Consider the following 26,237-nt stretch of genomic DNA (forward strand, 5'->3'; position numbering starts at 1 on the left):
GAAAAATAGAGTATAAAGAACACAAAATGTATGTGCAAAAGGTTAAACAAATGTAAAATATCCGTGGTTTGCAGAAATGCACAATGCTCATATTTATTCTGGTAGATAGTTTGGGCTTTACTTTGAAAAGTCCTATATACAGTATCTGCTCTTTGTTCTTGGATGATGCAAGACTTGTATATATTCTTTTTAGGAGACAATGCTCTTTGTTTTCAGTGTTAATGTAAAAAAAAGGCATCGTTTTTCACCTGCTGCAGCTTATTTTATTCATCAGCTTGAGTGTATAAAACACTAACAGACTATAGTGAGACGAGCACTAAGCCTTGCAGCACACCACATGTAATAAATCATGCAAAAGAATCACAATCAGCAATGGACTTTTCCCTGATTGATGGATAAGATATTAATTAGTCGTAGCACTGGTAGTCCCACAGATACCAGCCTCAATCTGTCAATCAAAATAATTAATCAATTGTGTTCAGTCAGATGGCATTAGCACTAATCACCCTCTGGTGAATGCAGACTGAAAGCACTGACCCTGAAATGGTTCATTTCAAGTTTTTTTTCTTTTTGCTCTAATGCTGCCATCTCTTTTTTTTTTTTTTTCACTTTCACCTCTTGTACTTTTTTGATACAGTTTTAAGTATTTTTTAACACAGCAGCAAGGCCCCTACCATGGCCACAGCCTTTACAAGAGAAGAACAGACGCTCATCTGGCTGTGATAACAAAAACCACGTATCAGACAGGAATAAAAGATCATTTTTGCATCATCATTTTGATCTTCTTTTTTTTTTTTTTTTTTGTGTGTGTGTGTGTGTGTGTGTGTGTGTGTGTGTGTCTAGGTGTATTTCGTGTCCTTATTCTCACATTAGAATTGAAATAACTTAATCATCTGCCAGGATTTTATTAAATTAATCAGGTTTGATAACTTTGATAAATCCAAATTAATTGAAAGAATAAATCACGAGGGCTATTGTTACATTTTATGATGCATTATGTTATCATCACCACTAGTTTCATAATTATATATTCATGATAAAATATGATATATGTACAGTAGCGTTCTCAGATGAGAGTAGTCTGTAAGTCAGCGGGGTGTGTGTCCCTGCGGAGGTCAGCTAATCTGTCTTCCACTGTGAGGCTCACTCCAGAGGTGGAAGTAGGCAGGAAGCACACACACATGCACACACGCACACACTCACACACAAACACACGCACATACATCTAGCCTATTGTCATCGCCATGTGTGGGTCCACAGGGAGGGGAAGTAGGGCGACACGCTACAGACTCCCCACCACCCACACCTGCCTCCACTTCAGGCTGCAGACACACACACACACACACACACACACACACACACACACACACACAGGGTTGGGAGTATCTAGTTTCATATAAAATGCCACATTGGTTTGCTTAGTTTCTTCATGTGAGTTCCTGCGTGGCCTCTGGTTTATTTGCAGAAATCATTGCAAATGTGAAGGATTAGACATTTGAAGGATATTTCTATGGACTTTACAGTCCATTCATTTCAGATTCAATGTCTGCAAACAGGAGAGATATACAGCAGATTTAGCAGCATTGCACTGAATATATTCTATACGCAATTTGCTTTCATTTCATCAGCAGATTCAGCCATTATAAAACATCATCTTTAATCAAACCAGTTGCCAGTAGAAAGTGTTGGCAGTGTACATTTCTGCAAACCAGAAATACGTTTCATTTGCAAATTGCATAAATATCATATTAACATTTTAGCGTGATGTAGTATATGAGCTGGATGGCGTAATACAACTTAACTGGTTGTGTTTGAGCGACCTGACCCTGTTTTTCCAGCAGCTTATTAGCAACAAACATGGGTGTTTTCTACTGTTTTCCACTGGGGATAGTGCCACAAAGAGTGGTTGTTTTTACTGAAATATTGTTGCATTCAATGCCTGGATTTTCTCAAGCAGCTGGGTTGTAACATAGTCAGACTAAAACATCATGGCTGTATAAAAGAATATGTCTTAGGTTAAAAACAAACTACACAGTCAGTAAAGACTACTCTTTGAACTGAACTTAACAAAAGATGAAGTGATTTTTAATTTCCACCTCAACATGCAACACAAGGGGCTGCAAATAAACCCCAGTAACAGTTATCCAAGTGGAATGTTTCGAAGTGAATATGAAAAGGAAATGTCCATTATAGTCTCGCATTACATAAGAAAACATGCATTTTCATCAAAAAACTTGAAAATCACCAGTATAATGTAAATAACTACATTTAATCAAGAACTATCTGATTTGACATACCCGTACTGAGTATTTTCATTTTTTCCTACTATACTTCAAAGTAAAGGATCTAAAACAATTTGTGACCATAATGATATAAACTATTCAACATAATTTAAACTAAATAAAATTAGCTCAATCTTCCCCAGCTATGCAATTATTATTATTCTGCTTTCCAGTAACTGCTCCCTTTATAATAATACAAAAATAACATTTACAAAACTTTATCTTATTCCATTCTGTTTTTGAGTATCTCATATATTCTGGATATATTTCTACCTCTTGATTGCAGCTCCTTTGTCGTGATGTCCATCAAATAGAAATATAATATAGATCTCCTCAAAATTCAGTTTGACATGTTTGGTGTCTTTGAAACTTTGAGAGCTTCTCTTTAGTTTCAGAATAAAGTTTTGTGAGTTTGGCTTTTGATGACAGCTTATATTTGGGGTTTTTTTTGCATTGCACCTCTTTGTGTGCCTCTCTTTCGTAAATCTTCTTCTTATGGAAAAAACAATATACCTTTTTTGTGAAAATGTATGTCCCACTTTTGGACAGTTTCCAGCCTGTTTTGGATTCAGATGTGGCATCTCCGCTGGTATCTGTCGGCCAACCAAATGATTCAAAGGCCATCAGTTTGCACAGAGCATATTTAACATATGACACTTGGTGGGCCCTTCCATCTAAAGTGGTTTACAGTAGCAGGAGTGCATACATCTTGAGTATGGGTGGCCCCAGTGGGATCTGAAGCTCATATCCTGACAGTGCTGGTGCTGATATATGCTCTACCCACCAAGCTACACAGAAAATGAAATCCCTAACCTTGGCAGCTTTAGTGCTAGGCTCCACTCATTGAGCTCCATGGGAAATTGAGTTTCTAACCCTGGCAGCAGCAGCGCTTATAGCTCGACCCAAAGGGCTGCATAACTGCAGAATTTCAAAGGACAGATCACACTGTCATTTTCCTTTGGCTCTGTAGAGGGCAATGGGGTCACCAAGAATGTTGTTTTTAAGCATTTTGAATACAAGTATAAAGCAAATAAAGATAAAGGATTCCTGTAAAGGTTCATTGTGTAAGATCTGGTGGAATTTGGTGGCGTCTAGTGGTGAATTGCAGATTGCAAACAACTAAAACATCTCCTGGTTAGAATTCCCTCAGAATTCATTGCTCAGGAGGTTTTTTTAGCTAGAAGCCAAATTATCCACAGAGGTCTCTGCTCTATTAAACAAACAGATTTGATTATTTAAACTGGTAAAAAAAAAAAGGCTGAATAAAGCTGTTTCATATCACCAATCAGTGCATCTACAACCTCGTTTGGCATCTCAAAGATGGGAAGTCACCTGATGCCATGCAGCGGCATATCATGCATACATGACAGGTTCCATCTAAACGGATTAAAACTTAAGGCCCAATTATGAGCTTTCTTTTTAGCGTTTTGCTGACTGTAATTTAATTTTTAAAAAACTTTTGGTTTAGTCTAACTTAGGTCACTATATCAAGTAAATTGCATGACATTTATCCTCATACAAAGAAGTACGAATTTCCTGTGAGATCAAACTGTTCTCTGTTTCGTGACATTGTTCCTCTCTTGGTTTTGTTGTTTTGCCTTGTGAAATGTTGCATTATTCATTTTGTTTAATTGCTCTGAGAAACTAAAGTGTTTCCTTAAGTTGTTCCTTCTCTCACTCAGTGTCTGTTATGAAGACACAGCTTTGTGGAGTTTGTTTGAGGGCTGTATTCAGACTGTCAGTTGACAACTATTTGTCAAAATTTGAATCCAGTCCAATCCAATTTTTTTCTTTTTCCCAAAAGCTTTGAAGAGAGAGTAGAGTTTATCTTGTTCATCTTCTCCTGTCCCACATCGAATGCGTTTTTGAAGGGAGAAATCAGAAAGGCAGTGGAGAGAGGTCTCTGGGTCATTGGTAAAGTGAAAAATGATCCGCTTACATCCAGGCTAACATTGCCCGATAAGATTGGGGGCAGATTGGACAGAGCTTTCCGCATTAGAAAGACCAGCTCACCCACTCTAAGATGTAGGGCAGGGCCACTCAGGAGATGAAGTCACTGTCACTGTGGTAAAAGCCAGCGGTGACACCACAGACATCAACACTTCCTCTAGATTATTTTCTTACAGTTGCTGAGAGTTATATTTCCTGTCCTTAAGAGCCCAGGGAAGCGCCTGTGAGACAAGTCACTGTGATGATGATGATGTTTTGAAGTCGCAGCTCTTCACTTTCATTCATTTCATTGTTTTGGGGTTTTTTTTAGTAAAAGCATATGCAGATTTGTAGGGATGGAACAATGATGGTGAATTTCAGTTATTTAAAAGCATAATTTACATATAAATTAACCATAGTAAACAGAAACTGTGAAAAATATAATATGAACAGTAGAATAAAACGATTTCTTATTTTTAGCATTGATGAAATAGCACTGTGATACACTACAATGCAATGTTTTGCATGTGTTGGCCGTTTTATTTATTTTTGGTGCAAAATTAAAACAATGGGGACTTTACAGGTACAAAACGAACAAAATCAAACTATAACAAGACAAACACAAGGACAAAAAAGGATAAACAGAGATTGAAAATAAATTAATAAATACATTTTAAAAATCCAGACAACCAAATAAGGATAATTCTTCTGTTAAATTTTGCAATTACTGTCAATCAAATTAACAATTACAGACTGTTGTATGGGAAATCTGTTAAATTTGAAATATGGCAGAGAATAATAACAATGATAAATAAAAAAGAAATATAATAATGATAATAATGTGTTAGATGCTTTCTTCAACAGCAGAAACCTCACAGCTGCACTCTAACCCTCCTGAATGCTTGGCTGGAAAATAGCTACAAAATGTAATTGTGGTCTTAGTGTCAAAATGTTAGCTGTTTATGGAAGCAAAATGACCTCCGACCTCTTGTTTCCCTGATATGTTGTACTCTGCAGAATGCACGCAAACTCTCATATTTATGCTGTTCAGGCATCAAGGATACACAAACCAGTGTGTTCAGCTTTTTTGCTTTCAGCTTTTTGTCTCTGTGGTTTGTGTGAGTGTGTGCAGACACAAACACACATACTTCTATCTTTGTGAGGACAACCTTGAATTTAGGCATTAAGAGCCAGGAAATAGAACAACTGCCTAGCGTAAGTGAGAGAAAGACACCTAATTTGTCATTAAAAAGAAGCCTATTATTTGTGTACTGTTATTGATATGCATTGAAAATAACATGAAATAGATATACATTATGTCACTTATTCAGGGGCATGCCTACTCTAAAGGGGTCCCTCAAGGAAAAAGTTAGGGAACAACTGGCCGAGAGAGCTTTCTGACAAAAATCAAAACCAGAATCAGAAATACTTAATTGACTCCCGTTAGGATTGTAACAAGTAGAAATAAGACAGTGAGCAACTTGGCAAGAAATGTGATAAATTATATTTAAAAGAAAAAATATATTCTTTAAAAAATGATATCAAAAATCAAAATGTATATTTAAAAAATTATATACACTTTTAAAAAGTAGGGGGAAATGTTCATAAAACATTATTTATAATTATCAGAATTATATGACTAAAATTGTGTTTTTTTTTCAGGTCATGTCCTTGTTTGTTTATGACTTCCCTTTTTTTGGTAATTTTTTAGGTAATTTTCCTTTTTTTATTTATTTATTTATTTTACTAATTTCTTGCTAACTTTGGGGTCTTTTTTCTCAGGTTTCTCATTATATTCTTGCTGTTATTACCCTCATGTTCTTTAAATAAATCAAGCCAATTTGCACAGGTTTCAAAGGGTTAAATGCAAACATTGCTTGGTCATGTACTTTAATAAGAATCTGTAGCTGTAACTCTCAGCTAATGTGTTTCAGCAGCACTGTGTGGGTGTGGTTTGATCAAATTTGATCAGGCAACATGCGCAAATAACCCCACAAATGTCATCAGATTTTGCTTCAAATGTTGCCAGTACTTTGTACTGCATGGGAGTATGTGACATCAGCTTTTTAAAATCCCTAATGTTAAATGATTCAGTTGCTCATAGTGTGAAGCAGAGTGTACAAGGTTAAGTTTAGGTCAATGTAAAAGTTACAGAATGCAATACTAATACTGAGTGTCCTCACAAATACAGGAATCTGTGTGTTTGTTTGTGACATTTCTTGAAACATTACAAGCATGTGCCTTCTGACTCCATGTGACAACGGACAAAATACTGAAACAGCAGCTCCCATAAAAGAGCAACATGTCAGCGATGATTCGGCTATGTGCTGTGGCACAATGCAAACGCACACCATTCTTAATAATAACTTTTATTTTCTCTCTGTGTCTTCCCCCGCTGCCTGAAACAACAGATCACTTGGGCATCGAGTTTATGGGTAAGGAAGCTTTTCTTGTCTTGCATCTGCATGAGTCACGACCACAAACATCCCGTTGTTTTTGTATTAAATCAACATGGCGCCGAGCAGTTGCTTACATACAGTACATGCATCGTTCACGACACCCAGCAAACGTGCCTGATCACATACGGCGTCATTAAATCACTTGACATGGAAACAACAAAGCTGTGATGAATACAAATGACGTCTTTATGAATGCTAATTCACATATTCTTAACCATTAACCTCACTCTGTGCACATGCTCTGAAAAATTGTCAGCTGTCTTTATCTCTCTCCACACATATGTAATTATATATCATTATTTTCTGCACCATCTTTATGCTTCCTCTGTCTCTTGCTCTCTTTCTTTCTCTCACAATTGCTTATGAAGTGTCCCTTCAGAATTCCAATGTGCTGCAGTCTCCTTGGAAACAGTGCGAACAGAGAGGCGAGTGGGGTACAGTGAGGGAGTTTTTATGATGTTGGCTCCGTTACCAAATGCGCTCCTCATTAGTGCGTCTGTGCATGTGTGTGTGTGTGTGTACACATGCATGGCACATGCTCAAGAAAAGTGTGTTTCTGAAAGTCCACATGCAAGTTTTGACGAGATTTGATTGTGTTTCCCATGCACACGCCTGCGAGGCTGCGCAGGTTTGGATGCCAGCGCCTCCTCCTCGTCACTGCCAAGCTCCCCTCTCCTGTTCTTGGCTCTCCTCGCAGGCTCTGTGTCGGGTATCACAGCTGAGGAGCACTAGTTAACGACATGGAAGCCTGTTGTTAACTAGAGCCTCTCACTCTCTCGGTGTAATTTGGGCCCTTTCCACACAGACAGGTTGGAAAAGCAATGGATCAACTCGGAAAATGGCCTCCCCCTGGTTTGACATCATTGCGTCTTTGTTCTCAAAGTAAAATTTCACAGAGACAAGCAGCGCCATGCTTCGTTTTCCGCTGCACGACCGCTGCATTAGCAGTCAAACGAACTAGAGCTTTTTTTTTAAGGGGAACTTGCTGAGACCATGCAAACTTGGCAGTGACAGATGATCTCTTCCACAGAGCTATCTTGCAGGTTTTCCCATTTATATTCAGCGAGAGGTTTTTATGCCTCTGCAACATTGTTCAGGCTGCCACGTTTTCTTTGCCTAGCTAACATCTCTCGTCCTGCCAATGTCTTCCCCAGCATTGTGTTAAGCGGTTGCACAGATAAGCACCTCCCACACTCAACCCTGGTTGTCAATGTCTGTGGCTTTGGAGGCTGAGAAAAAAAGGCTTACGTATCAATCCACTGAAACAATATATGTACAGTTAAATAAATATAGTGTGCAAAGAGGGTTAGATGTGAAGAAAACATATTTTGAAGGGTGAAAAATCTTTAGCTCTGGTTTTAAAAATCTTTTTTTTCCCTGCATTGTTCTGTTCCTGATCATAGCAGCATAGCATTTGGGAGGACTGTTTTCGTCCATAGATGACATTAATTCTGACACTTTAGTTCAAGGATCTGATCATTTTTAGCAAATGATTATACAGTGAGATTCAGCTCTGATCAGATAAGTCTGTTCATTGAGGGAATTAAGGTTCCTGCTGGAAGGACAAATCCCCTTAAATAAACACAGTCAGCAGTAAAGTCCACCGTCTACACCCGTATGAATACTAGTCAGCTGGTAGCCAATCAACTGATAAATGAGCCACTGATGCTGAAGCATGAATAAAGCTGTTATTTCCGCTAATCTAAGCAGGACATCAGTGTTCTGCCTGAATCAAGCAGTACTTCATCTGTGTTTTTGATTTTTGAACTGAGCTTTTTAATGATAATCCTGGTTTAAAGAAAGTTTTTTTTAAATAGTTTTGGCCATTCATTTTGATAATTAATGGTTAAGATATAGGAACAAGGCAAGAAAGAAAAAAGAATTCAGGTTGGACAAAAACACAACAATCAAGACAGTTTAAAGAATACCAAGTAAGCCAAATCTATTTGGAAACGATAAAGATTTATGGTGAAATGATTTCCTAAACTTCATGTTATAAGCACTAATCACAGTTTACAACCAAATTTTTTGTTCAGCTTTGACCAGTCATACTTGCTCTAGATGTGCAAGTCAAAAAAATGTGCATTAGGTACCCTCCTGCATCAATTTTGAATGTTCAAAGGTGAAATGTCAATTTCTACTTACATGCATTATGTCTTTTCAAAAAGTGTTAGGGTTAGGTTAGGTTAGAATGTATACAGACTTTTTCAAAATAAACTTACAACACACATAAAACACTTAGTTTTTAGGTTATTTCTCCAAGTTTAGGCAACAAAAGCACATGGTTAGGTTTAGAAAAAGAAACATGGCTTAAAATAAGTATGGTTGTTACTAACACCATGTAACATCACGTGACGTACATCACTCACCTAACATGCCACACATACGAGCACATTTTAGCACAGTTATTAAAATAACTCCACTGACTTTTGGTTTCACACAGGAAACAAACAGCTGGCTCCCAGTTGAAAGTCAAGAGTTTGTTAGACCCATCCCCGTCTCTTCTTCCTGCCCTATATGACCTTTCTTGCCAGTTGCCAGCAGCATTACAAACTGCTGCCAGCTGATGTGTTTCGTAACGCTGCAGAAGGTGCCTCTGTGCATCAGTATGTCCACTGACAAAGCAAAAGTATTTAATAACCTGTGTTATTGTCCACTGCATCAACAACTGCCTGCTTTTATCGATCAACCTCGTATATCTAACTAACTAGCTTTCCTGCCAATTTCAACTTGGATTTCAACTTTGGATTTCTATTTTTAACTGACGGGACTTGCTACAAAGTTTGGTTGTGCTTACCACTGCTGTTTTGAGCGGATGATGATGAAGATGCAGCTGTGCCGCAGTAGCCGCAGCTGACTGAGTTTTTTTCAACCAGAAGTCAGTCGAAGGTACTGCATTTGCGTTTTATTTCATGTACCATCGATGTATGGGACCAGTGATTGGAATTAAATGGCGTGACTCGACTTGAGATGTAACGTTACGTTATAGGACTCATGGGCTTTGACAGAAGTATGGATAAGGTTCCACAAGAGAACCAGATTTCAATCCCTGTCCCTTCAGGTCATCTTACAAACATATCATACTGCCACAAAAGGTATGTTTTGGCTTCTTATGCTTCATCATTACTGACAAATCTTATACCAAAGTCACCGACAAAGTGGCAGTAATTGATCATTTTGGAATGAGAATGGCTGGATTATGTGAATGCTTCTGTGTCTGACCCAGTCTGCTGCATATAGTTGTGGAGTGGACTCTGCCATCCACTTGAGTCAGAATGAATTTTAAATCAATGTATAGTCATTTTTATAGCTATTATTCATGGTGTGGACAGCTTTGAATACTAAGTGTATATATTAACACATGCTGTGTGCACACACACTGTTTTGATTCTGGGTTTAAACAAAATACCCAGTCTAATCCCAGAGTAGTTATTTTCCACAGACACCCATAGCCTTCTGCATGATTAATAGAGAATGAACCGCCCCCCTCCTACTGATTCAGTTTCTCAGGTTAAAATTAGAAAAGAAGTGTGTGAAGGTTGAGATCTCTCCACCCAGACCATCACCCACCCAAGGCTTAATAAAACAGAAAATATATTCAGACTTTTTGGCTCCTGCCTTCCTCTTTGTACATTTTTTATATTGCTTGGCAAAAAAAGGGGAGAAAATTTCACTGTATCTAGTCAGTCAGTCATGTGGGCATCAATATTTCCTTTCCATCAGAGATCACTGAGCTCTGACTGCAAGATGTTCCACCTGGTTGTAAATCAATGTTGGAGCAAAGTGTTACAGGGAGCTATTTTTGGGGAGGGAATGGATTTTAAGTCATGTTGATTTTCAATTTCAACCCACAGGGGTTTAAGGTGTGTTTGCTGGAGGGAAGCAAACTAGAGCAGAGATGAATTGAGGCTGGTGGGCACATTTGTGTTTGCGTGTTTTCTATAGGACATACACAGTACATCTCGGCAGCAGTGATGGTGAAGTAATAGTGAAAAAGTTTTTATTTCGCTTTGCTCGACTTTGACAACTTAGAGACTGAAACACGTTGTGACTGCAAAGTATTAGGCCCGCTCTGCTCAATGTCAGGAAAGAGAAAGGAGATGAGTAACAAGAGGGAAGAAAGACCGACAGACGTAATGCAGAGTGAGAAGCAGCAATCACTCTGGTGTCTTCTCTGAGATCGCTTTTCAATCAAACAGCATCACAATTTCTGTTCTTTTTATTTTCCTGAGATTTTCTGTCAATGAGGTTTGAATTCCTGGAGGTGCAGCTTTGCTTCTCTCAAAAAAACTGACAGTACAGCTGCCAGAAACAAAGAACGCAGCACTTTCTGTACACACAGTAGAATAACAGGTGTATAACAGTAGCTACTTGTCTAGGTCTAGAGATCTTGTGCACCAATTCTGACAAAATTTTAATTAAAAAAATATTTTTTACATATTTTTAGAAAAATATAAGAGATTAACTTTATCATTGTCACCTGGTTGCAGTTAATAAAAAAAGATTCTTGGGTCTTTCCTCTCTGACCGACGTAAAAGGCAAATCAGAACCGCAGCCTGAGACTTTTATGGCCCTCTACCTGACAATCTCCAACTCCTGAGTTTAATATGCAATGCAGTTTTATACAATATAGGGGGTCCCTCTTGCTTTCAGCTGAGAGGTCATTGGCCTGAAAATTGACCCTGGGTTACAGTATACATTGTTTAAAATGTGGAGCTGCATTATTTATAAGGCACAAAACAACACAAAATGAGCACAGTGCTGTATAGTTTTCATGGCAAGGTTAAAAATCACAAGTGTAAGGATAAATAACGCAGACATGTAGCTCATACTGGGACTTAAAAAGGTAATTCTACATGTCTCAAAACTGAAAAATTGGTACGTCTTTTCAAGCTTCAATTGTCAGAGCAGTCTTAATATTACAGAAAGAAGGTGGTTGCACAGCCCAGTGGCCGAGACAGCAAAGGCTTGATGTCCCTTGTGTTTCAATGACCTCAAAAGACCAGAAACCCTGGGAGACCAAGCAGCAGCACTGTAAACACGCTGTAGGTGGAGGGGAGAATGTGTAAGAAAGAAAGAAACAGAGAAATTTACCAGCAGAAACAATATCCTCAGTCGCTTAAATATATTCAGTATGTAAATGGGCGAATAAAGCCATTCGAGTAATAGAGGAAAGGGCCATGAACAGCCAAGAGAGCATGCTTACTGCAGCAAGGCAAAACTGCATAAATACAGGTTTTATCTGCCATCAGCAGTCTGCACGCCGGCCCATGAAAAGGCTGCTGGTCAGAGCCGGGAGGCAGTCATTGGAGAATCCTGTGCCTCTCTGTCTGCATCCTCTCATCTCTCCTCACACTTGTTATGTCATTCCTCTCATTCAAACATTCCCGTCAATATCAGCAGCCTTTGGCACAGATATAACATGCAGAGCAGAGCTGGTATTGGTCCCCATTTTTGGAATGCACACTGGTATTCCCCAAATCCAGTTCAGTTTTTTTCTTTTTAATCCAGTTGTAGTGCAGTTTTGCCTTTAATGTTATATTTATGAATTATAAGATTCTAGATTGAGAGCGCCAAAAGTAGCAAATTCAGGCCACATTCTGATAAGAATGGCTCGACATTAAAACGGAAAAAATGTTCCATTTCTGCATCTCTTTGTTGTCGTCGTGCATGTTTTTGATGGTTTGTGTCTCTTTGTGAACATTTTGTGTCTCCTAGGGGATATTCTGTGTTTCTTTGAGGTCCTTTTTGTCTTTTTTGGGACACTGACAAATTGATTAGATTTTGGTGGTTTTACATAAAGGTCACTGTGACCTACTTTGCCTTATTCTTTTGAACAGGATATCTCAAGAACAGCTTGTAAGGAAATTCGTTAAATTTGGCACAAACGTCCACTTGGTCTCAAGGTCACTGTGGTTTCTTCTGTCTCCTACATTTGTACATGATAAATCAAGAACATCTCAAAGGATTTTTTTTTTAATCTGGCACAAACGTTAACTTGGACCCGTTATGCAAAAACACTTTATAGTTCATAACTCAATGTCAGGAACAGAGGGGGAGACATCTGGTCAGATACTTACAGGGTGGCATGAATCTCGAGTGTTCACCTTGAAACTATGCTGATTGTGTAGATCGGGGGAAGACGTGTGTGAAACATCCATGTTTTCACAGACAACTGCAAGAAGGAAATTGTAGTTTATTTTTGCTGGATGAAATGACAGCCTGGAGGGTCTGCAAAAGCTACAAATTACTTATTGGAAATTGTATTAATTGCACATGTAATTTATGAGTTCTGAATCTAATGGAAATTAACTTAACTACTTCATTATTATTACTTTGTTGTTCTGCGGCTTTTATTTCGAAGCAGGAGTGAGCTGCTCTAAGGTTGATATTTGATCCGTCTGGAGGCTGCAAATCTTAACAGAACTTGAAACGTTATTGATCTGAAATTGCATTATGCTTAGCTGTGATTAAGGTTTAGCTATCACCGGTGTTTATGCCTCTGTGACTGTTTGTGTTGCAGTCAGCCAAATCTGACCTTTTAGCTCCTTTGCCATCATTCATCCAAATTCTGCCACCATGTCAGACTTGTACCAATTCCAATGTGCTGCCACTAAACATTAAATTTTACTGCCCTCAAACTGGAGGCAGCAGCTTAATTCATAATTGTACAAATGCAACACAATTTAATAAACCTTAACCTAATATCTGCAACAGACCTTGATAGTGTCGGTGCTTGCCAGCAGTCTGACTCGTCCATATGTCAGAAACAATAGATAAAAATCCTTGAATGACTCACAAACTTGGCACAGCTCAATAAGGGTAAGAAATAACATATCCTGAAAATGCTTGGATTTTAAAAAATTTGGATGACGTTCAAGAGCATAAAACCTACTGGAACTATGTCAGACTGAGATCACAAACTGATGTCAGAGATGGAAATGTGCGTGCCGGAGCGCTGCCACGAGCATTTTTGGGCCCTTTTTTTAACATTTATATGTCATGAACCCCACGGTGCAGGCTAAAGCCCTTTCACCAGGGCTCAGAGTCAACGTGCTTGTCAGCCTTTTGCCAAACTTTAGTCACCTCTGTTTATGTGTGTGTGTGTGCCGTCACCAACTATCTGACTATGCTGTCATTGTTTTCACGTGTTTGTGTCAACTTTTGTTCTTTGTGTGCTTGATAGGGTCAGTTCAGCCTTTAAAACCTGAACCAACATTAGCTTACTAACTTACATTCAAACCTTTGAAACCTGAGGAAATTGGTGTAATTTCCTTTTAAAAACTTGGAACTCATAACTGCTGATAGAAATCAAGCCAACTTGCTCAGGATTCAAAGACTTAAACCTTACTTGCTTCTACACGGGAGAAGTCTGACGTGGCAAACTGCAGGGCGTACTAAAAATCTGTAAAATTATTATTACTATGAAACAACACACACATCTTGTGACCACACGAATGACTTTACCTTTAGCTTTCTGGGCCACACATTTCTGTGTAAAACATGTAGCTACACAAAATAATGAGGTCCCCATAGTTTTTTCTAACATTCTTCGGCATATCAGACTCGTATAAACTCGCTGCAGTACCTTTGTACTGATTACTTTCGCACCGCCTAACATACTTTAACGCATGGATGAATGTAGCTCTCCTGTCAGAAAGAGACATTTCTTTGCTCATGAGTGATTTATAGATTAGATACAGTCAAGGATAAGATCATGTGTCGTTTCAGCACTTTCAGCATGACAATATAAGTCATAAACAGCACACTAATGGCAATAAAGGCTAAAGGCTTTAATCTTTATTGGATATAAGGCAAGGCTATTTCACCACTTACACCGTCACTTATTGATTTCTCGCTTTCCAGCCGGCTCACCTGTACGGCTGCTGTAAACACACTCTGAATGTATATGATCACAAGCCTGCACGGACATCATAGAAACACCTCTGTACTGCTGCCGCTGCTCCCAGCTCCACTGTAAAATATTAATCATATTGTTCTATAATGTTACTGTAAATAAACGAGCAGCGGAGCTCTGCGGGGCAGAACTGGAGGTTTCAAGTGGAAATAAATAGAAGATATGACCTTACGGCCCCACAGATGGAACATGAACATGCTTTCCCTCTCTCGAGCCGTATGATTTATTCACATCAAGAGAGTGTGTTTGTGCATACAGTTGGTGAGTCCAAACAAGGACGTGGGAGGGAGGCTGCTTGACCTTGGCCACATATTTCTGACTGGCCGCATACCAAACATGCTGCATATATAAGATGCAAGTCTGACTGTATGTGACAGACTGAACTTCTGAACTCTGAACTTCTTTGCACATGCCAACACATGACGCTCTCATTCAGACCAGTTCGCCCCAAACAGGGCGAGATGAAATCATTTACAAGTTAGACTGATTTTTGATGGGTTTTTTTTAGTCCTGTTTTATTTTCAATCTAAATGCATCACTTTTTCTTTTGAAAAATCTGTTTCTGTCGCCTTCGGTTCAAAATGTCAATGTGGGACCTTTTCCACTTCAGCCAACCATAAAAACACTTTTTTTTCCCTTTTTTGACACACAAAAAAATACACTTCAAAATATGTGGATGAAAACTTTATATCTACACCTGGCCTCCAATCCTTTCCTCCATCACCTCCCCCTAACATTAGAGCACCACTCTGATACAAGTCTGTAAAACAAAACTATAAAAAAAAAAAAGAAAAAGCTAAAAAAAAATGTAGCTTAAAAGTCAAAATTGAAAGTTGCCAGAAAAGAATGTTGTTATGGTATATTTCCGCAGTCCACTGATATGTAACATTTGTATGTTTCATAAGATATAACAGCGTTTATTTTTTAAAGTAAACTGGCTTAATCATGAGGCGGAGGCGATGGTGGATGGCATGTCACAAAACACTGTAAACCTGCAGACAGCTGCAGACCAGTGTTTGAGACCAAAAAACATAACAGATTGCGATGTCTTCCTGCAACTTTTTAGCCACCAAATGTGTTTTTTAGTGACCCCATTCCAGAATATTAATAATAATAATACATTTTATTTATAAGCGCCTTTCTCAACACCCAAGGACACTACAAAGATAAAACAAATACAATAAAACAACAGATAAAAGCTACACTCTATAAAATGGAACAAGGCAGTTACAGAGAGTATAAAATCTTGAAGAAAGTGAGTTTTGAGTCTAGATTTGAAGATGTTTCGGATGTCCGGTGGGAGTGAGTTTCAGAGTTGGGGAGCAGAGCAGCTGAAAACTCTGGGGGGGCTGCATTTAAACACCTTTCACATGCATTCAAACCTTTGAAACCTGAGAAAATTAGAGAAAAAAAACACAATAAGCAGCTTGGCAAGTGGTGTCCCACAAATAGCATGAAACTGGGAATGGAAAATGCCCTGAAAATATTTCGTTTGTTTGTTTGTTTGTGTGTTCGTTTGTTTGTTTTTTAAGATAGAATAATTATAAGAAGGCTGGAAAATTATATTACTTCTTCCAAAGAGAGCCAGTTTGCTCAGTCTTTAAAGGGTTAACTATAACCATTTATGCCTTAAACCAACCAAGTGTTCACCACAGTGTTGAAGCTTCAATGTGTCTGTGACATGATGACGTGAAAATGTAATGTATCAGTGGTTTTTAGACATGTACAATGCCAACATTCATTCTGGTGATTGAGTTGCCAGAACTGCAGACATATGAGAGTGTTCGGATCTGACGCCTCTATCAGCATCATTTGTCGATGCCTTCATGCAAATCACTGTCAAAAAAAGAAAAGTCTAATCTGACACACAAGTGTTAAGGTTTAGGAGCAAAATGTACTTGTTTAGGGTTCAGGACAGATTGTGGGGTTCGAGTTAAGATGACTTACAAATGACATACAATACAGAGAACATTTCAGGTCATAGTTCTAAATAAATGTACATTTACTGTCGGTGGAGAAAAGAAAGCAACCAGCAGTCTGCTGTGTAAAAGTGGCCTTCAGGATAGAAGACAAATGCAGTTTTGGGCGTTTGCTGAAACAACTCCTGCTGTCATTTTTCTTGGGAGGACAGTCCGCTCTGATCCACGGCATCATTATCAGCACTGATACTGTTATCAGACAAATGGGATGTCGGACAGACATGTCCAATCCACAGCGAGCACTCTTTCTTTGTCACTATCAGGTTGAAATTGTAACAAAAAAGCTTTTAATTTAACATTATTCCATAAAACTACTTTTAAAGGCTCAGAAATGACCCTTTGCAGATTTTGGCTTGTGTGGCTCTGAGAGAGCCTCTTTAAGTCTGAGAAATTAACCCTAGTGGGTTTGGGTTATCTCTAATTGGGCCGGAGGTCTTAAAAAACGTGGGACAGGAAGTTTGGAGGATATAGGAACTTATCAGGCAGGAAGGGTCTAATGAAATAATGTTTGAGGTTGCATTACGGGAAATGTTTTTAGAGCGTGAGCTAGTGAGATAAATTAAAATTTAGGATATTTTGGCCTCTTCTGCTTTGATTTTGACCTCATTTTATTATTCTGACTCTTGAGTGCCCCCAACTTTATGGAAGAGCGATAATAAATTGCTAGAGTAATCCTTTAAGGAGTGATCAGTTTCTCAGATGTTAAATTAATAAAGGGGGATGTTAAATACGACATAAAGTAAAAAGAGTGAAATGTGATGACATGTCAGTGAAGATAGAAAGTGCTATGTTTCATTCTACACCTTTATCATACTTTTTTTAAAATTAACAACGGGCAACGGTGTCACAGAAGTGTCAACTAACACTCAGAATTTACACAAAAATCTGCAACAGGAAATAAAACATCCCATAACATCCTTATCTCATTCCTCTTCATCTCTTGTTTATCCATCCCTCTCTCGGTCTGTCTCTCCGCCTTCACTGCAGCCGACCTCAGTGTGCTCCCGTAGGACGGCCCCCAGCTCCCTCTAATGATATAATTATAGCCAATGAGCCAATGTGATGACTCAGGCTGATTAGCGGCATCAAAACAACGCCGGCCCCAAACATAACTTAGCCATAGATGGAGGGAGAGAAACAGGGGCACGGAGGAGGGGAAAAGATGCACCGACAACTCACTAATAGACTCTGTGACATCTGTTATTTAGGGGATTATGTGTGACGTACTGCATGTATGATCGGTTATAATATCGGTGTGGGCATCAGTAGCTTAAAGGCTACAGCAGTAAGCCTCTGCAGAAAGACCCCTGGTTTGAATTCCCAGACAGGCTTAAAAATCTTGATGCAGTTGTGAATTAGTAACACTCTCCCTCGCCGGCTGCTGTCAGGATGCCCTTGAGCAAGACGCAGTGGCTGCAGTTGTGCTGCTCTGTAGCAGAAAAGGTTGCACTCTGCAGCTCCCGGCAGTGATTTTCTGAGCCTACGTGCCGAGGAAGCAGCTGTAAAGAACTTTATCTTTTTTGTACTGAAGTGGCCATTCAAACCCATCTGCAGTAAAAATTTGTCTCAATCACCTCAATATAAAACCCCAACACCTTGTGTTATCTTCGTGCTTTTCCAAGGTCTGAGCCTCGCTAAATAAAACTTGATTGATCGCCTATTAATGTATCTGAAGGCAACTATGATTTACTTGTTCGCAGCAAACAAGACAGCTTCCATTTTTCTCCACTAATGGCGTCCGTCGACGCCATAACTCTTCTTGTCTCTATGTATTCAAGCTCCATTACATGTGGCATCCATTTCAAAAGCAGTCAGCGTCTGTTGGACCATTACTCGATGTTGTGAAGCTGATACAATGAGCTGAAAGGCTGCGCTGTAACTAAGAATAGCAGGTGTTGCTGGAGAGTTGGAGAAAAAAAAAGTGTTTGTGCATTGTTAATTTGTTTCGAGTTGTTATTTTATTTTAATTTGGTTTATTTATCACAAAAGTAATTACACTTATACAGGAAAGAATCTGCAAGGCAGAAAAAAAAAAAAAAAAAGCCCCAGAGAGCCGTTGCACTGCTACTGGCTGTTTGATGATTTGAAATGGCTGTTTGGGTGCTGTAAACAACGATGTTAGAAATTAAAAGTGGGTAAGAACAAACCTCAAAACCGTGTTTAATTTTGTGTTATGGTGAAATTTTTCTGTACCGTATTAATTTAATATTAACTCCCTCTCAGTGAATACTGACTGTGGGATCTCGGATCTCATTTATGCACACACACTTCTCTTCCTCCTTTTCTTTTTCTTCCTTTGTGTCTCTCAGATATGTGCATGATTGACTTTATTTCCAGTGTGTTGTTCAAACTTTAATGTGATGTCTTCCTTTGTTTTGTGTCCCCGCAGAGAGCAAAGAAGTGTACAAGAGACAGGTACTGTCAATCACGTCCATCGCCATGGCCATCAGCCTCCTGGGAACGCTGTGCATGGCCCTCTACTGCCGCAACAAGTGAGAGAATAACCACACAAGCACGTTCATAGAGATATACTTTTTTTTCCAAAACTGAACAGTTCTGTTTGCAGATTTTGCTGATATTCAGAGTATAATTATTTAAATGAAAGTTCCAGTTTCATGCAGTCTGCCAGCCTGTTCTTAATCCCAGCTCATCAAAAAACAGCGCTTTACCAGTGATTTCGTGGCAGTATGATACACACCAGGCAGCAGAAACCCAACTCGTCAAATTCTGCAGATGCAAAGAGACTCCAGAGTATATCACGCCACCATGAAGGTGGCATGATATACTCTGGACGGTAGCAGTTTAAAGTGGCGGTATTCGACGAGTTGGGATGAGAACAGGATCAAATTAAATCAATCAGACAAGCAGATAAGTTTTAAACAAACCCTCAAGCAACACAGTGAATTATTTTCTCCACATTTCTTGCTGCAGCTGTGCACACACTTTCCCTGCGCAATAAGAAATTACTACTGACATCTCAGGTGTTGTTAACGTGTCAAAGAGATGACTGGTTTTTGGGTCGGGGCTATGTTTGGGTGAAGGTTAAGGTAAGGGGGAAACACAAATTGTTATGCAAACAGACTTTGACACAACAACAGCGAAACACACACACACACACACAGAGTTCACAGACTGTAATTGGACATTTTCGCCAAACTGTTAGATGGAATCCATTTTTCCAGCCATGCACAAATGTGACACGTGGAATTTTCTCATGAATATGTTGGCAGGTAAATTAGCTGCGGTGACATGTAATTTCATCCCAGCCATCGGTTTTCTTGCTTCCGTTTGAACTCAAAGTTTCTTTCGTGATTTTCAAACTTTCAAAATTACTTTGATGATAATATTTACAGCCGAATCTGCCATAAGTCCTAAAGAAGGCAAAGTGTTACAGTATTTGGTAATAAGCCCAGTTGGGTGTGGGCAGACAAAATGCCCAAGGAGACATTTTGTTAATTAAGTGAAGGCCGATGGAACATGTTGAGGCATCAAACATCTTGAACGAAGTCCCAGACCGGGTATTTGCAACGATTTGTAAATCTCATTATGTGCACACACATATTCATAGCCTGTTTTAACCCAAAGGTCATCCATGTGGCTCCTGCTCCCTCGCTCTTTCTGTCCTTCTCTCCCGATCTGCATATTTCTGCAGTGCATGCCCTGTGTTTGCACTTTAATTGGCATATGAATGGCTCACATCGACTCCAGGCCGCGGGAACTTTGCATAGCCTGCCTTTTGGGATAAATTCTCAACAGGATGGGTCAAACATCCGGTGTGTAACGGCAGTCTGTCATTTGGGGTGAATGGACCGTGGAGCGGGCTGTGATAGATAGCACTGTAATTCCATAGGCTTCCCTCTGTAATATACCGATGTGAGTGAGTGAGCAGCCTGACAACAACATAATCGGATAAAGGCGTGATGGACAGGCGCTTTCAATGAATCCGTAATTGAGTCAGGAAACTAGCTTGTTCAATGGAGAAGATGTACACAGATCAGGAGGAAGTGTTCACGCAAATCTCAGTGACCTGAATAAAGATATAAGTCAAAGGTTTTTTTCAGACAAAAAGACAGCCAGATGAAAATACAGCTAAGTGAGAGACAAATGATTCCTCTGCTCATGCTGCCATCATTGCTCTTTAAAGGGCAGCATGCAGTGCAGTCTGAATGTATTTGGAGAGTGACACATTTTCTCCCTTTTGTCTGTCCGACGACATTTAAAATGAGGTTAAAGTGCTGGCTTTTAGCAGCAAGTGTTGAAACACACATCCATGTTTGGTAACTCATAGCTGTTTTTATACATAGTGCTGCAATTTTAGGACACAGAAAGAAGACAATGATCCTAAATATGCAGATAAGGCAACTTAAGCAAGCAAAACTTTATTTATATTGCACATTTTATGCCAGGTGGAAGCACATGGTGGTGCATAAAATTTGACGTAGTAGAGTTGCAGACACAAAACAAAGCTGTCTACTGATCATTAAAACGAAACAAATCCATTAAAAATATAAAATAACAACTCAGAAAATGATAATTAAGATGAAAAATAAAACAATAAAAGATACAAAGACATGAGTCAGAACTGATGGAAAATGTTAAAATTCAATAATTATACTGAAATTAGACCATTACAAGAGGAAAAGATAATTAATAATTAATATGAATAAAAGTAAAAACAAGAGTTTTTAAAAGAAAAATCTGCAAAAGCCAGTCAATTAGTGTATACTCCCAGTCTTTTCAGATTTTTTTAGGATTGTGAAAGTTGTGTAGTGTATCTCCAGCTTTAGGCTTCATCCACACTAAAACTTTTTCATTTTAAAATGCATAACAAGTGCTAGGTTAACACCTAGCATCCACACTCCCCCTGCATTTTGGAACCCCTTAAACAGAGACTTTTCAAATCTCTGCTGACCACGTTTGAAAACGGCAGGGATGTGCTTTAGCCTGGATGGGGGAAACCAGGTCCCCAGGAAGTATGCCAGGCTTTGAAACCACTTTTTCCAAAAGACTAACATGGCAAAAGAGACATCTGTAAATCAATGGACACATTTTTGAGCATGACAGCCCCAGGAAATCACAGAGTATGTCCATTTAAAGAAATTTTGTCAGATAACCGTTGGAGGTTCTAGAGGAGCCGCACAATTGAGGGTTTTTATCCTCGTTCAAGTTAACAGAGCACTTAACAGAAGTAGTCATCTCAGAAGTCTCTAGTGTGTCTGCTCTATGAGCTGCACAGAGCAGGAGCCGATCATCCCTGTAATTTTACATGCGCCAGTTGAACCATTTTGGCTTCATGCACCACTGAGCAACTCTCATAGGAATGAAAGGGGTCCCACCTCCACAGCTTTATCCAGGTCTCATTATACATCCATGGTGGAAATGGAGACCTCTGAAAGTGATACAGACACTCCGACCCATTTTCAATCGGAAGTCATCAAATACTGCCGCTTTGTCAGTGATTTCGGCATAAGGTACCAACACCAAAGCCATCTTTTGTGGCAATATGATTCACCCAGGAGTCAGGTATTCACTCTCCCTCCCAACGTAAATGTAAAGCCAAAACCATGATGTTTTTTCTCTAACTTAATGACCTGCTCTTGTTGCCTAAACCAAAACACCCGTGCCTTTGCAGCTTATTCCTAACCATGTGCTTTTGTTGACATCCCGGCGTTGGTTGCAGCATAGTTGTCATAAATCATCACTTTTCCCGTGGACTCTCATGTCTACATATTACGTTTTAGGTTTCCTCCTCCGTCTGCTGTTGAAGTTCCGGGATGCAGCAGCCAACGCCGGGATGTCAACAAAAGCACATGGCAACCACCGCCATCCTCACCACCTTATACTTACTTTACTTCAGCAAAGGAATCTGCTGTCTTACTTTTCGTCATCTACATATTATTTTGTGTTATTAAGCAACACAACTACAGAGTAGATAATCTGCTAGCTGTTTACATCGGCAAACTCATACCTAGTGTACATGAATGATCATGTGTTTTTAGTCTTATTAGGCTAATTCTTTTCTTATTAACAGACTATTTAGGTGTGTTTATACCTTGTTTCAACTGCCATCTTCTTGCAGTCTTCCTCAGAAGAGTCACATGATGTTGTTGTGACGTGTCAGGTCAGCAGTCAAAACGTCTAAAGGTATAAAAATACATTACTAGTCTGTGGAACCTTATAGGAACCTTTTTCGGACTTTAGCGTTTTCAGACATGGACATGGATGGAGTTAAATTCATAAATAACAGTAAAACAAGTTCCTCTGATCAAATGTAGCTGGCGTTGTAGCAATTGAAATACAGGTAAAAAAAAAAGTTGGTGATGTTGGAGGTTACTGACATCATTCATACAACTTTGATTCTATTTTCTTACAACACAATCACACGCTTTTATCATAAAGAGGGAACCGAAGCATCAAATAAACAACCAGATTGTGCTAAAGCTTTAAAGGAGATAATGGACTTTTTATATTAAGTGAACGCTTTTCAAAAAGCAGCGTGTACAAAATGTCACAGGCCTCCTCTGAGAAAATATCATTAAAGTGCCACAGAGGTGGAGGTGGATAGGAGCGTAGCATGAGGCTGTTTGTAAACACTGCATTACATCGCTGTCATTCAGCGGAGAATCTCAGAGACGGAAACTGTAGAGGCTTCATCGGCTCGATCTGATAACGGGCGTACCTCCGCCTCCACAGAATGAAGTTGTGATTAAATGGTTTAGTGCAGTCAGTGTGGATGCACAGACTTTAGTAACTAGTGTCGTAATGACAAAGAAAACATTCTCTAATGTACACTGGTCAGAAAAACAAACCAGACGAGCTCCTTTCAGGTGAATTTGAAAAAATCTGAATACAACCCTCAATTATCTCTAGACCTCTTTTCATGAGTCAGGTCTGCGTTTTTATGGGATCAGGGTCAAACTAATTAGTTTTCCCGTCAATGATTTCAGTCCTTCAGTGCCTTTGCAATGAATTTTTACAAAGCATTCAATAATAAAAACACATCTGAGGAATGACTCAGAACATCTTAGCAGAATTTATTAAGAGGAGTCAAGGTACATCACACAAACTGGAGTCTTCTTTATGACTGCTGAGGGAGGACAGAATAAGAGGTGTAGATAGAAAGCTTCTCTGCTCAATAGCTCACTTTCTTCTTCTCTTGTGTCCTCGAGGGCAGGACGCTGGTGAAATGCAATTCTCCTTGGCCTCTGATTCTTTGGTGGATGAGTCTGAAAAATTATGGGAAAAAATCCTGCAGATGCTTTGCAGTGTCCTTCATGATATACTTTGGGTATTTAGAAAAGCAGAGAAGATTAAAGATCCATATGCTCTTTGAGTGTAATTATGTATAATATAGAACATTAAAAGTAATCTGTCCTTAATTCTTGTCTTTTACTGTGGCTAAACTGTATAAGTGAAGTTTCTGAACACTATGTTATCACTGTTGGAGCCAGCTGGCCTCAGACAGCTGATCGCATCTAATGCACCTTTTAACGGAGGCGTCATTGTGGATGACGGTGGTCTGTGAGGGGATTAAATACATTATAACATGTGATCAGAGTGTTCGTTCCACTGCATTTAACCTATTTCTTCCACTCTGCCTTTTTTAAAAATATCTTTGTCATCTCCTACAGTCAAAATATGGCACAAACAAGAACAATTTGAACCCAGAGTACAGACAGAGGGCTTTATTTGTGTCCATTCACGTATCTACTGATGCAGATAAAGGATCCCTTAATTTTAAAAAACAACACATTTATATCATTCCTATATCATTGCTGACCACTCTTTGAGATAATCGGGCCTGCTATTGGCTTTCTTTCATGTTCTCAATTGTTTTGTGAGGGTGCAACATGTTTTCATCCCAAGTCTTCACATTTTGCTGCTTTGCAGTGGACCCCTACATAGTGGGATGACGCTGTATGTAGTTATGTTTAGGCTTGACAGGTGCCACCGCCTGTCCGTGTATCATGCTGCTACAACAGTGGCCATGTGGCCGTGCAGGGGTGTATAATAGAGCGTATAATAACAGAGCCAGAGGTTCTGTCTGGCAGCGTTCTTAGCTGATGCCGACCAGCAGGGTATCATGCAGAGATGAAAGGTGGCTTTTGGTGTCGGGATCTTACGCTGAAAGCACTGCAAAAGCAGCAGTATTTGACAGCTTAAGAATGACAATGTGCTTGACCATTTACAATTCTAATGCTGCAAATAAATGCTTTATATCTTACAAACGAAACTTTTAAATCCTTCTTATGTCATCGTTACCACTTTGAGAAATAATCTGTCCTGGTTTTAGCTTCCTTTCATATTCTTTACTGTTTGTGAGGGCCGGACTAATCTAATGTTGAAGTACATTTACTATATTGTGCATCCGTGTCATTCCTCTCTGAAATAAAAGCGCAGCAACAGTCCCAAGGCCTCTGTTGTGAATTAATAAGAGCATAATTATAGATTAGTTGCAGGCAGGATTTGGTGGGAAGGTTGGTTGCAGAAAATAATTACGACACAGAGGAACTCAGAATTTGTTTGAGTAAAAGTAATTTGGAGAGCTTGATGTAATGTTAAAGAAAGATGGATGTGGCCTCTTATGTGAATGAAACTGACGAAGATTAAAGACTGTATGTTGGCAACTCACAGCCAATGCTACCACAACACCACTTGATAATCTATTGGTTCTGATTGGTTGGGATGAAACCTGCACAATTAATTTGGTCAAAGGACTCCTGAAATAAATTCCACTCCTTTTTTTTCTCTTCAGGAGGCGCAGGGAGAAGATCCAGGCCCACCTGAAGGAGAGTCGCAGTTTGAAAAACTACACCGCTAACGCCCTGGATGCCAAGATGAGGGCCTCAAACACCAACCTGCAAATGCACGAGGTAACTACTGCAGTTTTTCCTCCATCTTTTTTGACTGTCTTAAAACTTGTTACTCCTTTCTAGTATGTAGGCAAATTGAGGGTGGACACCATCCCCTATGTTAGCAAAATGACTAAAATGTAGCCTTCTTGCCTGTAACCCCTCTCAATCACCTGGGTTTGGGTGTAGACATATAACTGATAAATTATTGAGATTTATTTAATTCCGGTATATGAACTGGTACAGCATTTGTAGCACTGGTTTAGTAAACTCACAGACTAATTACACGCATTAAATCATCTCACATGATGCCACTCAGCCAATAAACTCTGTGTAAAAGCATTATTACCACAGTGAGTGAAACACACACACACACAGGGAAGAGACAAAATATAAGACAACAGTCAGAGAAATATGTAAATCGGAAAAAAGTAATTTCACGTGGCAAGTTCTAAAGACATTAAAAACTGAGATTTTAATCAAGAACAGACACGTGTTTATTCTTTCCACGGCGAGTTGAAAACCATGACATCCTTCGTTTGGAAACCATGGTAATTTATTTTTTAAAAACAGCAGTGTGAAGTGCCACTACGAGACAAAGCAGAGAGTATTATTTGAGCAAACATGCCCACTCAAGTCTGAACTGAGGGCACAGAAAATAAAATATTTTATACAGCAATGAATCATTGAAATCATTGACTGAAAAATTAACAAATCGCCCACTGCTTCTGGTGAAGGACACCAATACTTGTGGCTCCATCTTGAAAACAGTATTAAAATGTGAACTCAGCGTGCTCCCGTTCCATTTCTTTTCAGAC

The 26,237-nt window shown here is 39.2% G+C and overlaps 1 protein-coding gene across 2 annotated transcripts in view; it reads left to right on the forward strand.

Annotated features, from left to right (window-relative positions):
• nrg3a (neuregulin 3a) overlaps positions 1–26,237 on the forward strand; it is a 445,741-nt gene that overhangs the window by 392,344 nt on the left and 27,160 nt on the right. For both annotated transcript variants that reach the window (XM_088086742.1, XM_088086743.1), the window contains 3 exons: positions 6,623–6,646; positions 18,957–19,059; positions 25,323–25,440. In XM_088086742.1, coding sequence (XP_087942868.1) covers positions 6,623–6,646; positions 18,957–19,059; positions 25,323–25,440 — 245 coding nt within the window. The remainder of the gene's footprint in view (positions 1–6,622; positions 6,647–18,956; positions 19,060–25,322; positions 25,441–26,237) is intronic.

This window comes from Plectropomus leopardus, chromosome 13 (assembly GCF_026936395.1).
Source record: "Plectropomus leopardus strain MGB_pleo_1.0 chromosome 13, ASM2693639v1, whole genome shotgun sequence".
Classification (NCBI taxonomy): Eukaryota; Metazoa; Chordata; class Actinopteri; order Perciformes; family Serranidae; genus Plectropomus; species Plectropomus leopardus.